The 15453-nt window shown below is 42.5% G+C and overlaps 1 protein-coding gene across 4 annotated transcripts in view; it reads left to right on the top strand.

The window, feature by feature from the left end:
- NR5A2 (nuclear receptor subfamily 5 group A member 2) overlaps positions 1-15453 on the top strand; it is a 172191-nt gene that overhangs the window by 135989 nt on the left and 20749 nt on the right. For all 4 annotated transcript variants that reach the window (XM_077452729.1, XM_077452730.1, XM_077452731.1 and 1 more), the window contains exon 6: positions 8217-8364. In XM_077452729.1, coding sequence (XP_077308855.1) covers positions 8217-8364 — 148 coding nt within the window. The remainder of the gene's footprint in view (positions 1-8216; positions 8365-15453) is intronic.

Here is a 15453-nt window from a genome sequence, read left to right as displayed (position 1 = left end):
TCACTAAGTCATTTGTTACCTTTTGACTTCAATAAACCAACGTTTTTATATCGTTTGACCCGCACCATGTGGAGCCTTTTTTTCTTTTCCCTTCTTTCCATGGTTTTGGTTTAAAATCCTCACAAACACCCCCCTCCCCATTCGGGGGAGGCTGGAGTATTGGTCCAACGGGCTGCGTTTGAGCTTGACCACTTCGACCTTTGATGTTCCATCTGAAAGGACCCATCTTTGAGCCTACAACCGCCTGGAGCTCCATCACCAGCTCAACTGACCTCTCTCTTCACACTCTTTGGTCCTTGACTGTGACCCCAAGCCTTCTAGACTCAGCCGTCATATGATTGCGTGAGTCCAACTGTTCCGGTAAGAAGTATTTATCTACTATTGTTACAATCAAGTCTACCTGCATGAACATATTCGTCTAGCACACCATTCTCCCTCCATGTGACGGTTTGGCCACTCCTATGCCATCAACATAGTGGAATGAGTGCCTTATGTTGGACTTTTACTTTCAGGCATCTAGTTCTGTGCGATTTTTTGTCCTGTTATTTTTTTTTAATTTGTGTTGATTACACTTATTATTATTGAAGCGCTACACTGTTTTTATTATTCCATCTGTTGAACTTTGTTTGTTTTTAGTGTTGGCGGCTGTTTTGGCTGTTGTGGCCATTTTTTACAAACCATAGCGCAGTGTTTTCCCCTTTTCTAAAATAAATGGCAGTTTGAACATAAATGAACATACAGCAGGCAAATTCTGCTAGACAAAGTAATAACTATAACAAAGTGGCTAAGATCAGGTTCTATACCACAAACTGATATCAGTACGTGAATTATCAAATTGGCAATAAACAATGTACACAAACGTTGAATTCAGTCGGTGTGATATTACTACTACTCTAAGGGATTGGTTGGGGTATGGTGCATCATCTCCTAAGTGATATCTGTTAACTCTGTTACCTATTAAGCAAAGTGGGGAAAAGGTCTATGGGTAGCAACAGTTAGAGGGACAGTTTTTAGTCCTGCCTCTACAGCTGGCTAATCATTGGGGTTCAGTAATTGTTGGTGCACTTAAATGTAGTCAACAAGGTCTGCAGACAGTAGTATGGCTATATGGCACCTGGTTATGTAGTTCCCCAAAGCTTTGTCTCTTGAGATGGTATCAAGCACACAAGCCCCATAAGGCACTCTCACCGGACCAAGCAACGCGGCAATGGTGATCTCGCTGGCTAGACATCCGCTTACTCTGGGTTGCCTATGGCAACTCAGGTAGTCAGTGCAGCAAAGTCTGTAACCCTGCAGTGGCTCTGTCTCTCTGCATTCAGGCCTTGTTCTCTCTGGCTTCCCACTCTGTGAGGGCTCCCATCAGCTTTGTTTCTCTCTCTCTTAAAATAGATCCTCACAGCATGGTCCCCTTACACGCGCTGCACTGGCTCCTTCCTGTAGAATTAGCCTGGCAAAGTTCTTCTGTCTCCTCCTCTTCTAAGCATGGCATGCTGTGAGCTGTAGTTCAGAGCCCCGTAATCTTGGAGGTTATGGGGCTCTGAACTACAGCTCATAGCATGCCAGCACTCTACCTGGGGAAAACATGTCCCATCATCCTCCTCACCTCTGTATTGATTGGTCCTATACTGTCTTTTTCCAGGAGGGAGTGGGAAGGAGCAGAGCGGGCAGTGAACGGGGAAGACACAGACCCTACCGCTGCACCATCACTAAGCACAGCTGACCCGATCCCCATCGTGTCGTCTGTGGGAAGGGAGGTGGGGTCTACCCACGTGGTACCATGTGCTCCCCAGCCACCCTATTCCTCTCACGGCTGCAGGGTGGGGTGTGGGGGGACTGAAAGTGCAGGGCCATCAGAGCAAATGACCCAGCTACTCAAGGCTAAGGCTTACCATAGATTATACAATTTTCTTTCCTTCAACCCACAGCTAGAAAGAAAGAAAATTGTTTGATTCCCCCATTAATCCGGTCAGCGTTAATGAAGGAATCCCTCCTGTGCACTATTGCATTCTGACGGCAGCAGGTTGCTGCTGGCAGTGATCGTATGAAAAAAAAACAGACAGGCTGGTTGTACTGAAGTCGCTCAATAGATCAACTTCAGTACAACCAGCCTACCTATAGATGGATGCAAATTTGACTGGTTTTGATCCGTCTATGGCTGATTTTCTCTTCCTATCTATCCAAAAGTAAGAACAAACATTTTTTGACTAGCATTTCACAATGAAATAAGATGTTCTAAGATTGTCACTTTTGTAATTTACATCAGGTAATCTCCATTCAACCATTGTTGTATCTTTGAATTTACAAGTTGGGCCATACTTTTAAATCTTATGCCTTTCTGATGAATTGACGCTTTTTAGATCAGTATCAGTTCTAGTCACTAATCCCGATTGCCTAGTTAGTGAATCATGTTATGCACCACAGATCAAACAAATCTGTATGTACATATTCAGAAGAATTGAAATATTATGACTCAATGGAAAATAAATTATGATTCTCTGGTCAATTCACCAGTATTTTTTATGGACAGACTCATTCACCTCTAAATATAATCATAATAATAAAAAAAAAAAAAAAAAAAAAAACTTGTTAGATTAGATCCTGCTTTTAATTGCAAATTTCTACAAGAAAATCTCCAGACAATCCCACTCAAACGGTGGGGGTGGCAGGCGCACATAATTATGGAAATTAGCCATCAATACATATAAAAAATTCATCTTGCATGGTCTGGCTGAGTGACAGGTAAGAGGGGGAAAGCTGTACTATGATTATATTGCTGTAGATGCACTTTTAAGTTTCAGTTGCTGGTATTCTTGAATGTACTTTTGAGCAACTAAAAGAAAAAAAACTAGGTTTAAAATTACATAGGAAACAAGTATGTCAATAATTAATAAATTAGGGTGCAATTTTGATACACTATGGGGGTGATATACTAAAGCTGGAGGGTGCAAAATCTGGTGCAGCTGTGCATGGTAGCCAATCAGCTTCTATCTTCAGCTTGTTCAATTAAGGCCCCTTTCACACTGATCCGCCCCGTGATGATCCGCTTGCTCAGCGGGGATCGCTCCGTTGTCCCCGCTGAGCCAGCGGATAACAGGGCGGTCCCGGGCACACTGTGCAGGGACCGCCCCGTGTCAGCTCTCCGCTCTCCTCTATGGGGGATCGGATGAACACGGACCGCCTGTCTGTGTTCATCCGATCCGCTCTGCAGACGGATAGAAAAATAGGATTTTCCTCCGTCTGCAGAATCGGACAATAGTGGAGGTGGACGATAACGGGTGTCTGCGGAAGTTCATCCGCAGACACCCGCTATCCCATAGGAATGCATGTATGTCCGCATGTGTGAAAGGGGCCTAAGTGTTGACAAAAAAAAAAAACTGTTAGCTGATCGGTTTCTATGCAGAGCTGATTTTGCATGTAAGGCCGCGTACACACGGGCGGACTGTTCGCCCAACCTTGTCCGCTGAACAGTGTTTGGGCGGACAGTCCGCTCGTGTGTGGGCTTTCAGCGGACAGTTTCAGCGGACAGTTGGACGGACAATGTCTTTCGGAAATTCCGAAAAACTGTCCGCTGAAACTGTGTTTGAGCGAACAGTCCGCCCGTGTGTGGGCTTGTCCGCTGTACTTTCGAAATGAGCGGACTGTTCCCGCTCGGAAAGTCCGCCCATTTCGAGCGCGTGTACAGGTAGGCGGGGCCCGCGAAGGAGACGTCGCGGGCTCCGCCGCCTGGAATGGGCTTAAAGGGGAACCCCAACGCCGAAAAAAATCGGCGTGGGGGTTCCCCCCAAGTCCACACCAGACCCTTGTCCGAGCACGCTACCCGGCCGGCCAGGAAAGGGGGGCGAGCGAGCGCGCCCCCCCTCCTGAGCCGTACCAGGCCGCGTGCCCTCAACATGGGGGGTGCCTTGGGGAAGGGGGGGCCGCGCGGCCCCCCCACCCCAAAGCACCTTGTCCCCATGTTGATGAGGACAAGGGCCTCTTCCCGACAACCCTGGCCGTTGGTTGTCGGGGTCTGCGGGCGGGGGGCTTATCGGAATCCGGGAGCCCCCTTTAAGAAGGGGGCCCCCGGATACCGGCCCCCCACCCTATGTGAATGAGTATGGGGTACAATGTACCCCTACCCATTCACCTGTGAAATAAAGTACAAATAAAAACACAACACAGGGGGAAAAAATATTTTATTGCACAGCCGGGGGTCTTCCGTCTTCGGGGGTCTTCTCGCCGGACTCCTCCGCTATGTGTGTGTAGCTCTTTTGCCAGCGGAGGAGTCCGGCTTTCTTCCTCCCCGCCGCCGGCCTCTTCTCCCGACTTCGGGGGTCTTGTCCCCCTCTTCGGTTCTTCTGCCGGGCCACCGCGCCTGGTCCGGTGGCCCGGTCTTCAGTCGCCGTCTTCCGTTCTTCTGTCGCCGCCTTCGGTTCTTCTGCCGGGCCACCGCGCCTTCTTGTAGCTCTTTTACAGGCGGTGGCCCGGTCTTCTGTCGCCGCCTTCCGTTCGTGTTCTTCTTCTTGTTCTTCTTGTTCTTCTCCTGGAGATGTTGACTCGACGAGCTCTCCGGCCGGAATGCCGGGGACGCGCTGTGCGGTCACTTATATAGTGACAATGGGGCGGGGTCACATGGTATATGTCACATGGGTTGGTCACATGGGTTGATGTCACATGGGGACTATGACATCGTAAGGGGGCGGGGTCACCATGTGACATCAACCCATGTGACATATACCATGTGACCCCGCCCCATTGTCACTATATAAGTCACAGCGCAGGGCGGCTCTGGCATTCCGGCCGGAGGGAGCGACGTGTCAACATCGCCTGGAGAAGAACAAGAAGAACAAGAAGAAGAACACGAACGGAAGGCGGCGACGGCGACAGAAGACCGGGCCACCGCCTGTAAAAGAGCTACAAGAAGGCGCGGTGGCCCGGCAGAAGAACCGAAGGCGGCGACAGAAGAACGGAAGACGGCGACAGAAGACCGGGCCACCGGACCAGGCGCGGTGGCCCGGCAGAAGAACCGAAGAGGGGGACAAGACCCCCGAAGTCGGGAGAAGAGGCCGGCGGCGGGGAGGAAGAAAGCCGGACTCCTCCGCTGGCAAAAGAGCTACACACACATAGCGGAGGAGTCCGGCGAGAAGACCCCCGAAGACGGAAGACCCCCGGCTGTGCAATAAAATATTTTTTCCCCCTGTGTTGTGTTTTTATTTGTACTTTATTTCACAGGTGAATGGGTAGGGGTACATTGTACCCCATACTCATTCACATAGGGTGGGGGGCCGGTATCCGGGGGCCCCCTTCTTAAAGGGGGTTCCCGGATTCCGATAAGCCCCCCGCCCGCAGACCCCGACAACCAACGGCCAGGGTTGTCGGGAAGAGGCCCTTGTCCTCATCAACATGGGGACAAGGTGCTTTGGGGTGGGGGGGCCGCGCGGCCCCCCCTTCCCCAAGGCACCCCCCATGTTGAGGGCACGCGGCCTGGTACGGCTCAGGAGGGGGGGCGCGCTCGCTCGCCCCCCTTTCCTGGCCGGCCGGGTAGCGTGCTCGGACAAGGGTCTGGTGTGGACTTGGGGGGAACCCCCACGCCGATTTTTTTCGGCGTTGGGGTTCCCCTTTAAGCCCATTCCAGGCGGCGGAGCCCGCGACGTCTCCTTCGCGGGCCCCGCCTACCTGTACACGCGCTCGAAATGGGCGGATTTGCCTCCTCCTTACGTGGGCGAGTCCGTTCATTTCAAAAGTTGAGCGAACTGTTTGCCCAACCTTGTTCGTCAAACAGTCCGCTCGTGTGTGGGCAAGTCCGCTCATGCAAATTTTGAGCGGACTGTTTGACAAACTGTTTGCCGAACAAGGTTGGGCGAACAGTCCGCGCGTGTGTACGCGGCCTTACAGTTTTATTAAATCAACCCCTATGACTGATATTTAACAAATCATTTTATAAAACTTTATGTGCACTAGGCACATTTTTTTAAGGTAGAATCATTTCCTAGCAGCTGTTCATATGTGAATTCAGCAGCATTTAGTAAAATACAGTAGCTGAACAAATCAAGTAGCAGTTTTTAAGCAACTTAGGGCTCAAAAGTATCCATCTTTTTTAACTTTTTATGTTGGAAAGGTTGCAAGTGTACCTTTACCAACCCATGATCTGCATTCCTAAAATGTGTATGTCTTTGCATTTGGTTTTTAGAATTCTTTAAGCAGAAAGACAGTGATTTTAAAGCTGAGCTTAAAAAGAAAAAAAACTCTGGAAGCTGAGCTTAAAAAAAGGAGGCAAATGAGAAAGGACTGGTCATCAGTATGACCTGTGGTCCCCTTGCAGTTGATCATTGACTCATTACTGACTTTACGTACTTTGTTCTGCACATTGTCCCTGCATGGGGCGGCCATCTTGGTACAGGCAGGGCTTTGCTTCCTTATGTCAGAGATTCCTAAAGGACAGTGAGCAACACAGTAATGGTATCACCAAATCCCAATTGAGACTAGCAGAAGTACCTAAATCTCACACAGCAGATACACATTTTGAGATTTTAGGCCCAAACATACCTAGGCATCCTCACATCTCAGGCAATAAACTGCTTTATTTCAGAAGGCATTTCAAAAAGTTTAGATTTTTCAGGATACTGCTAGACAGAGTTATGATTTCTAAATGCTTCCTAGAGCATGGCAGATTTCCATTTTTGAGTTCAGTTCTGCTTTAGGTCCCGCATTCAATGTGATGCATTCAGAGAATTTGTATACTCTCAGTAGAAATTTTAATTAAAAATATATTATCAAATTTTGTGATTTGATTGACTTACATTTGGTTGAACTACTATAACATAACCAAGTATATTTTTTAAATATTTGTTGCCGATAATCAGTGACATTTACTTGTAGATGTATTTCTCAAAGACATAATAAAAATCTAAATATTCTATATTTACTATTATCATTTACAGAAACCATCTCTGTTATTAACAATATGCTCTGCAGTAAAGTAAGCTTGCTAGTAAATATTTCAAGATATGATAAGCACTAGTTTGTAGGCACCATAATTGGTAGGTACTCAAATAACCTTACTAGGCCCCCTATTACCTGAGCCACTTATTGCTAGGCCAGAGCACTTTAGGAAGGCAGTAGAGAGAAAGAGGCTGATATAGACAAGGTAGTCAAATGTCTAATGCTGTACACACTTAGGATTTCTTATACAGTGCAGATGGGTAAATCTCCAGCTGAGGCTATTGTATTCTGCAGCCGCTGTTTAGATGACGATTTTCCATGCGACTCTGTCAGGCAGGAGGAGGTGAATTTTAGGTACCAGCTGAAATTCGAACAGTGCATAGCCAGGTTTAGACTTTGCATATATTAACTTACAAAAAGCTGGTTTTGGCACACATCTTATTTATTTAATTTTTTTATCAGTATAGGTGCTCTTTAAGGTGGTGCTTACAGGGTCAGACTTTCTGCTACATGAATTACAGCTTTAAAAAAAAGCCTTTATTATTGCATAAAGATGGCTATAGATGGTTTGAATCTCGGCTGCATGAGCAGGCTGATTATATCATTCATCTATCAACTTGAGTACAACCAGCATGTCGAATTTCTAGCATGTGATTACTACCAGGAGAACACAATAGCTCTGTGGGAGGAATTCCCCCATTAACACTGACTTAATGGGGCAATCGAGTGATTTTCTTTCCTGCAACCTGTGGTTGCAGGAAAGAAAATCATATCATCTATTTCCAGCTTTAGAAGTAATCTGCCAACAAAGTTCTGTGGAGTCTCAGTAGAGACATCTTTCGTACCTTTTCTTGCTAGGCAGATGAGTCATTAGTAAGGAAGCAGATATTAGCCTCCTGGCTTTCACCTTATGAGCTACTAGAAGGGCCCAATAATAGTCTCTGCAAGTTATCATTGGGGGAAGAAATGCTTCCTCCTGCCTGGGCAGACTGGTTACATCATTCTATAAAGATGCTCCTCTCAGGCCCAGACCCAGTCACCTGACTGAAGTCCATGGACTACTTTGGTATTCTAGTTGCTTACTGTTGTTGTTTGTCATTTAATTATCTTTTTGCTGTATATTGTGGCAGGTTAGTGTTTACCTTCTTTGAAAATAGATGGTATCATCATTCCAAGGAAGATTGTCTGTATCTTACGTTTTTTTATTTACCTTGATAATAACACCTGGCCATAGTAATTATCATAGTTGGGCATAGATTTTGGTTTCCTGTTCTTATTCACTCTATATTTTTCAGGTGGATTTTTCTGTCATCGTGTCTCAGGCTGGTACCACACTAAACAACCTCATGAGCCATGCACAGGAATTGGTGGCCAAGCTACGATCGCTACAATTCGATCTGAGAGAATTTGTGTGTCTAAAATTCTTGGTGCTCTTCAGTTTGGGTAGGTGTTAAAAGTTATATGTACGCTTTATGGACCTGTTCTTGCAAATAGCATACATTCTCACCATAATGTAGTACATCTTTAATAGATATATAGTATGGGCAGTTTGATCAGTTACTTCAGATCTGTGAAAAAAGAACATTTCAAGCAAGCTTATGTGTGTAAAGAAAGATATGTAAAATATATCACATAGAGCAGAACAATAAAGAGTCATGCCCTATATACATGGTTGGATTTTCCAACGTAAAATGTGCGATCGGATCATGTCGACGGAAAATCCGACCGTGTGTGGGCTCCATCTGACTTTTTCCGTTGAATTTTCCAAAGCACAAAGTTTGAGATCAAGATCTAAAGTTTTACAACAACAAAATCTGATCACATAAATTCCGATCGTGTGTAGACAATTCCGATGAACAAAGTGCCAGGCATGGTAAGAATAAACTAAGAGACCAAAGCTATTGGCTACTGGCCCGTTTATAGTCCCGACGTACGTGTTTGACATCACCTCGTTCAGAACGATCAGAATTTCTGACAACTTTGTGCGACCATGTGTATGCAACACAAGTTTGGGCCAAAATCTGTCCGAAAAAATCAGACGGATTTTGTGGTCAGAATGTCCGACCGTGTGTATGGGGCACAACAGTTGAAATATTTTTAAACTTCTTCATGGCAATGAACTGCTACATCTAATTCTGTTTATATTTTCTACATAAATCAGCTTGTGTTACGTTTAACGGTCATGTATACACACAATGGTAGACATGTCAGCAAGACATGCAAGAAACTTAGTGCAGTATGCTTTGTCTACTATGACAATATGTGTATAAGTCATCTTTATATCCATCAGATCTAAATGTTATTTTCATCAAAAAGCATATATAAATTTTAAGCTACAGGTACTGTAGCTGCTTAGCTTTTTGCATTATAGGGTACCAGTGCATGTGTGTGATGTTAACTGGGCAAGAATTCCACTAGATTTTGATATAAAATGTAGGTCTTTATTTACAAAAATGTTGATTAAACCAGTGGTGGCTAACTTACTAGACATTGGAGGACTCTAGATGTCACCAAAGGGCTGCACATAAATTTAGTATACTGTAAGTAATGATACAAAAGGCCATCATAGATTGTAGAGATGTTACAGATAATGGTTTTGCCCATTTACTTTAAGTATGTGTGTATATATATATATATATATATATACACACACACATATACAAATTTTCTTCACAATTAGTCCTGTTTCACATAGGTTTCAACTTGTATAAGAGCAGTGTCTAAAATATATTTTTTTAAAAGAGGGGGGAGCAAAGCGCCTTCTAAGTGTTATGTTAGGACATTGTTAAAAAGACATTTGGCAACTCACATATATAAATATGAGGTTCGTTCATCACAAGTGAAATGTTCCCTGGTGTCTGCCCCTGTTCGTCTCTCCAGAGATGGTCTCCATCAGATGGGTGTGGCTCCAGAGCCAACAGAATGTCTCTCCGCTTCTGGGATCCCGCTGGAAAGCACTGATGGAATGCATCGCCAGGCGCAAGTGATGTAGGAGGACACAGGGCATGGCTACATTTTGGAGCATGCACACTCCTTTTTTAAGGCTTGATACAGACACCATGGATCCTTTCAGTTGTGATGAGCAAACCTCATATTTAGATATGTGCCAATTGCAATTTTAACAATAAAGTATGGCCTAACACTACACTTAGAAGGCACTTTCCCCTCCCTTCTTTTTTGATTTATCTCAGAGATTTCTTCAGCTCTCGGGTTGGCAGCCACAAGTGTAAAAAGGACATTATTATTGGGACTTTTTCAGAGATTTTAGCTTGGACTTTCCTACTACATGTTTTTATTGTCTTCCCCTTGTTGGTGTCTCTTTATCCAGTTGCGCCATCCACGCCTTTGCTAGTAAAAGCGGTGTGAACAGCAAGGTTTGACAAAGCATTTGCAGCACTTTTGTAAAGCTTTGTTGAAGCTTTTAAAGTACCACTTAACTAAAGTTTGTAAACCTTGAACACGGATCTTAATGGGAGTGTTGATTACCACTTTAAGCAAGCTGCTAGCAGGCTTCAGCAGGCTTTCAACAAGCTTTAAGTAGTGCTGTTCACACTGCTCTTATGTAAGCTGAAGGGTGTGTAAAACTAACCTTACAGTAATTTGAATATACATTTTCTTCACAATTACAGTAATTTGACTGTTAATAAGGCATCTTCAAAACAAAAGTAATATCTTTTACTACAGTTTAAGCAAAGTGATGTAAAACAAATCATTAATACAGACTATAATTTAGTGTACACTTATTCCATTAACAAATACATGGTTACATAAGTTTTAATTCGCTACATAATGTTTGTGTATCGATAATCTATGAACATTACACTCATTATTAGGACATTATTTGGAACAAAAAGGCCAACAATGCCAATCATTTCTTCCTGTTTCTTTGCTAAAGTGCATCCTATAGTATCTTCCTTAAAAGTATAAATAAATGATGTGTACTCTTTCTCTGTTAAAAAGTTTTGCAGTGTCACTAGACAGATAGGAGTCCCGCTCTATGACCAGTGATGGATGGCAATCTAAACACTTTATCAATGAACAAATAATTACCTGGGCAATATTGATCTATCCGTCTTTAGGAGCCAGCTCTGGTTCTAAATGATAACTTATGTCATGCTAAAACTCATGTAGACAGCCAGTTATCTTACCATCTGCAATACCTGTAACCTGCAAATGCCTCTAGGAGACTTTTGCATTGTGCACTTTTTGCAATCCTATAATAATATATAGCAGACATCATGTATTTGTTAAATGAAATAACATCACTGCGGAATTCTCCATACCAGTTAATTGGATTGGATTGGATTTTCATCTTGTAGTTGTCTCTTGACAAAGGGATAATTAGGCTTACAATGTCTTGTTTATTAGAATGCCACAAATGTCTTGAATGATAAAATGGAGGAAAGTGATGGCAGAAATGCAGAAAAACCCCAGTAAGGATGCTCTCTGGAATCTACCTAACATAATTCAGTTATAATTTTAGAAATATTACATCATCCTTGTATAAAACCATTTTTATTTGTTGAAGTGGCTTTGAATGCCAGATGTAAGTGTAGACATTTTTCTATGTATTGTCACTCCTTCAGGTCAGCATCACATAATTGGTGTGATCTTATGCTTTGCTGTAAGACAACATCATACTGTGTAGTGTGAACTCAGGCACACTTCAATTAAACAAACTGGAATTATATAACAATTTAGGATAAACTGTGTTCATTTCCCTTTTGGAAGCAAAATATGCTTGATTTCCTGTATATGACTGTGTGCGCTCATGTGCATTACCTCAAGGGAAAACAACCTTGTTTGACCTCTGGGATGCAGCTACCTTGACACTATACTTAAAGCAGTTTAATGTCCGCATATATTGTATGGACCCCCTTCCCCTGCATAAAGCACCTGCTGATAATGATACAAAAATTACCTGTAAAGAAAAAGTTTGGTTTTGTGACTTTATTATCCTTCTGGGAAGATTCCCGGTGAATGCAGAACAGCTCATGAGAAGGCAGAGTTCACTGAAAGAGCATCTTCGCACAAGATTTGGGCTGCTCTGTATTCCCCAGGATCATGCCGCAAGTGCTATGATTCTCATATAGGCAGGGACATCCAGTCAGGGGAGGCAAGTGAGGCAGAGCCTCATCTGCCATGAACATACAAAAAAACAAAAAAAAACAATTGAGCTTCAAGGGTCGTAGGGCGAAAGTCCTACCCCACCAATGGTCAAAATTTGGGGATCCTATCACCTATGGTATCACCTATGGTTCTAGAGATATGGGGCTCCTTGTGCAGCCTGTCTGAAGCTTCATATAGAGCAGTCAGTTTAAATACAAGGTGGCACACTCTTTTTGCAGCAGACTGAGAGGCTGAGCTCTCAGTGCCTCTGACTTCTTGTCAGAGGCACTGAGCAAAATGGACAACTTGGAACCTTGGACCAATGGTAAAGTACCATGGTTCCAAGCTGTCCAATAAAAATGCTGCAGTGGAGGCTGTCCTCTCATTGAAGTGTCATAGAATGGGGCATGTGTCTAAAAGACAAATACTCCCTTCCAGCCCAGCCCTCTTAACTACAAGGAAAAAACAGGTTTATGTGTGTAAGATTTACCCATAATCCCATGTTTTTCTTACACAGTTAAGAGGGAGAATCTTCTGCTGCTGAAAAGGTATTGTTATAATATAATAATTTATTATTTATCTATTTACTGTGAAATTACTGATTTGAAGTTATAACTTCAAACTTCAGTAGGTTAAGACACCTGCTTAAGTACAGTTTTTGAAAATATAGTAAATTACCTTAAAAACAATATATAATAATTATTTGTATATTACTTAATTATGGTATTTAACCACTGGCCACCCAGGCTAATTCTGACACTTCTCTCCTACATGTAAAAATCCTGGTTTTTTTTTGCTAGAAGATTAAACAGAACCCCCAAACATGATATATATATTTTTTAGCAGACACCCCAGGGAGTAAAATGGTGGTTGTTGCAACTCTTTATGTTACACTGTATTTGAGCAGCAATTTTAAAATGCTTTTTTTTTGGGGGGGGGGGGGACTGTTTCATGAATAAGAAAAAAAAAGAAACACTAAAGTTAGCCCGACTTTTTTGTAAAATATGAAAAATGATATTACGCCAAGTAAACAGATACCTAACATGTCACGCTTTAAAATTGCGTACACTTGTGTAATGGCGCCAAACTTCAGTACTTAAAAATCTCCATAGGCGCCACTTTCAATTTTTTTACAGGTTACATGTTTAGCATTACAGAAGAGGTCTAGTGCTAGAATTTTTGCTCTCGCTCTAACGTTTGTATCCTGTGTGTATCTGGGTCTGATACCAACCAGTGCCTCACCAGCCACTGACCTCACAGCACATCCCTGCATTTACGTGCCACCTAGGGGTAAGGTAAGTATACAATCTAACTAGTTACTTCAAAGGTAGGTTTTGGACCTACTGTGAGGTGAATTATGCAAGAGTGGGCGGGGGGGGGGGGGGGGCTGTGCGGTATAAGCTTGTTATAACAAGTAAATGCAAGGTCTGCTTATACTGTAGTTTTTCCCTATAGTTTTGTGCCATCCTGCTCCCTAAGGTATTAAAAAAAAAAAAAAAAGCAGTGTGTCTATAACCCTTATAAAATAGATTTTCTCTTCTACCCTTCAGTCACATAATAATTAAGCGGAATTCCTGCCAGTGGGGATGCAAAGAGCACCAAAGCCCTGACAGCGGTTCAAACTACAGGCAGTCCCACGGTTACAAACAAGATAAGGGATCTGTAGATTTGTTCTTAAGTTGAATCTGTTTGTAAGTTGGAACAGGTACATTTTTAAGTATAGCTCCAGCCCAAAAAAATTTGGGCTAGCATAGGAAAGGGTCAATACCCCTGTATCATTTGTTTTGTTGTCTGTGCCCCGTTCAGAAGATTTCACCTCACTTTCTGTCCCAATGACAATCGGTTTTGAAAATTTTGGGTTGTGTAAACAAGGATTGGTGATAAAGCTTCCGTGGAGATACCTTTTTGCCATAATAATTCTTACAGGAGTGATTTCCTCTCACTTTCTGTTGTCTTCCTACGTTTGTAAGTAGGAGTCCTTTGTAATTCGGAAGTTTGTAACCCGGGACCGTCTGTATTCCCCACTCTATCAAAAGGTAAATAAAGTTTTGTCTGGAGCTCCGCTTTAACAAAAAATATACAGCTTTTAAAAAAAATTTAAATAAATGTATGAAATTAAAATGCATTGGATAGTTTTGGTGAAATGGCTTCCTGACGCCCGTGAGTAAGGCTTTTTATACTGTATATGCACTTGTGTACATTTGTATTTGTTTACTACCAGTTAATTCTTTAACAGACACATAAGTAAGATTCTTGTCCAGGACAGCTAGTGAGCAGTTCTTGCAAAGTCTTGTCCAAAGCAAGTTTGGATACATGAGTGTGACTTCTCCGTTATGTGTAACTAAGAGCTCTTCGAGATTGTCTTCATGCATGCATACTTGCAGGCCGAGGTTGACATCATTCATATCAATGGAGGCTGTTTAGTATATGTTTTATCATTTTTTTTTTTTTTTATCCATAATACTTCTAATACATTTTATCCATGAAATCTTTATTTTCTGATTGCACAAGTACCAGAAATGAGCCTGATTTTGTACGTTAGTAAATAAACCCCATTGTGTACTTAAAAGTGGGGTATGCCTGTACATCCTTTATGGGTGTAAAAGTGTTGCCGGCTCTCAATTATTTACTATGATGAGGCGAGGGTTCTATACTGTAGTAAGCTGTGTTCTCCATGAATATATATGCTCATGATTGCGAGCTAGGAATAGGCCATCATTTCTGGGCTTGCATGCTAAAAGGCATTTGGGCTGTTCTTTTGCTTTTATTTTGCAATCTCTGTAACATTGAAAAGCACCCTAGTTTAAACAGAGGATCAGAGACAGCATATATCCTGCTGCAGGCATCTACTATTTAAGTAAACCATAGTTTCGCATTTTTTTTTCTCTACTCAGATTTGCTTTGGGCTCATAGAGATTGTTGTTTTGATATTGCAAAAGAACAAAGATTTTATATAATTCCTTTACATAGTAATATAAAAGATGTTTATACTGATGAGGAAACAGGAGCTCAAAAGGTTAAAACCTTTGCTGTCTGAGTTGCATCTTTATTAAACTGAATGTAGTAAGTATTTTTTCATTTTGTGGCTAAAGCATCTCATTGATCATAAGTCACTGAGAGGTTTTATGTCCAATCAATAGTTATTTGTTTAGTAGGATGGAAAAATAATGCAAAATATATGGAGAGTGCTGAGTATTTTTAAATAGCTTAATAAAATATTTTGATTGCAGTCTCATTTGTTTAACCTTTAGTGGTAGGGAGGGTGTTGCAGTGCTGAAACGCAATACAGAGTTTGAACAGTGCATGCAATTATAGTCATGCTTCACTGGTGTGATTTGAGAAAAATGTGGAAGGAAGGAAGAACGATGGAAGGAACAAACTATAATATTCAAGTACATGAGGAAAATATGAGCATTGCCATTG

Source organism: Lithobates pipiens, unplaced genomic scaffold, assembly GCF_037356315.1.
Source record: "Lithobates pipiens isolate NorthernLeopardFrog02 unplaced genomic scaffold, aLitPip1_a1.2 Scaffold_23, whole genome shotgun sequence".
NCBI lineage: Eukaryota > Metazoa > Chordata > Amphibia > Anura > Ranidae > Lithobates > Lithobates pipiens.
This window is presented reverse-complemented; position numbering and strand designations above follow the sequence as displayed.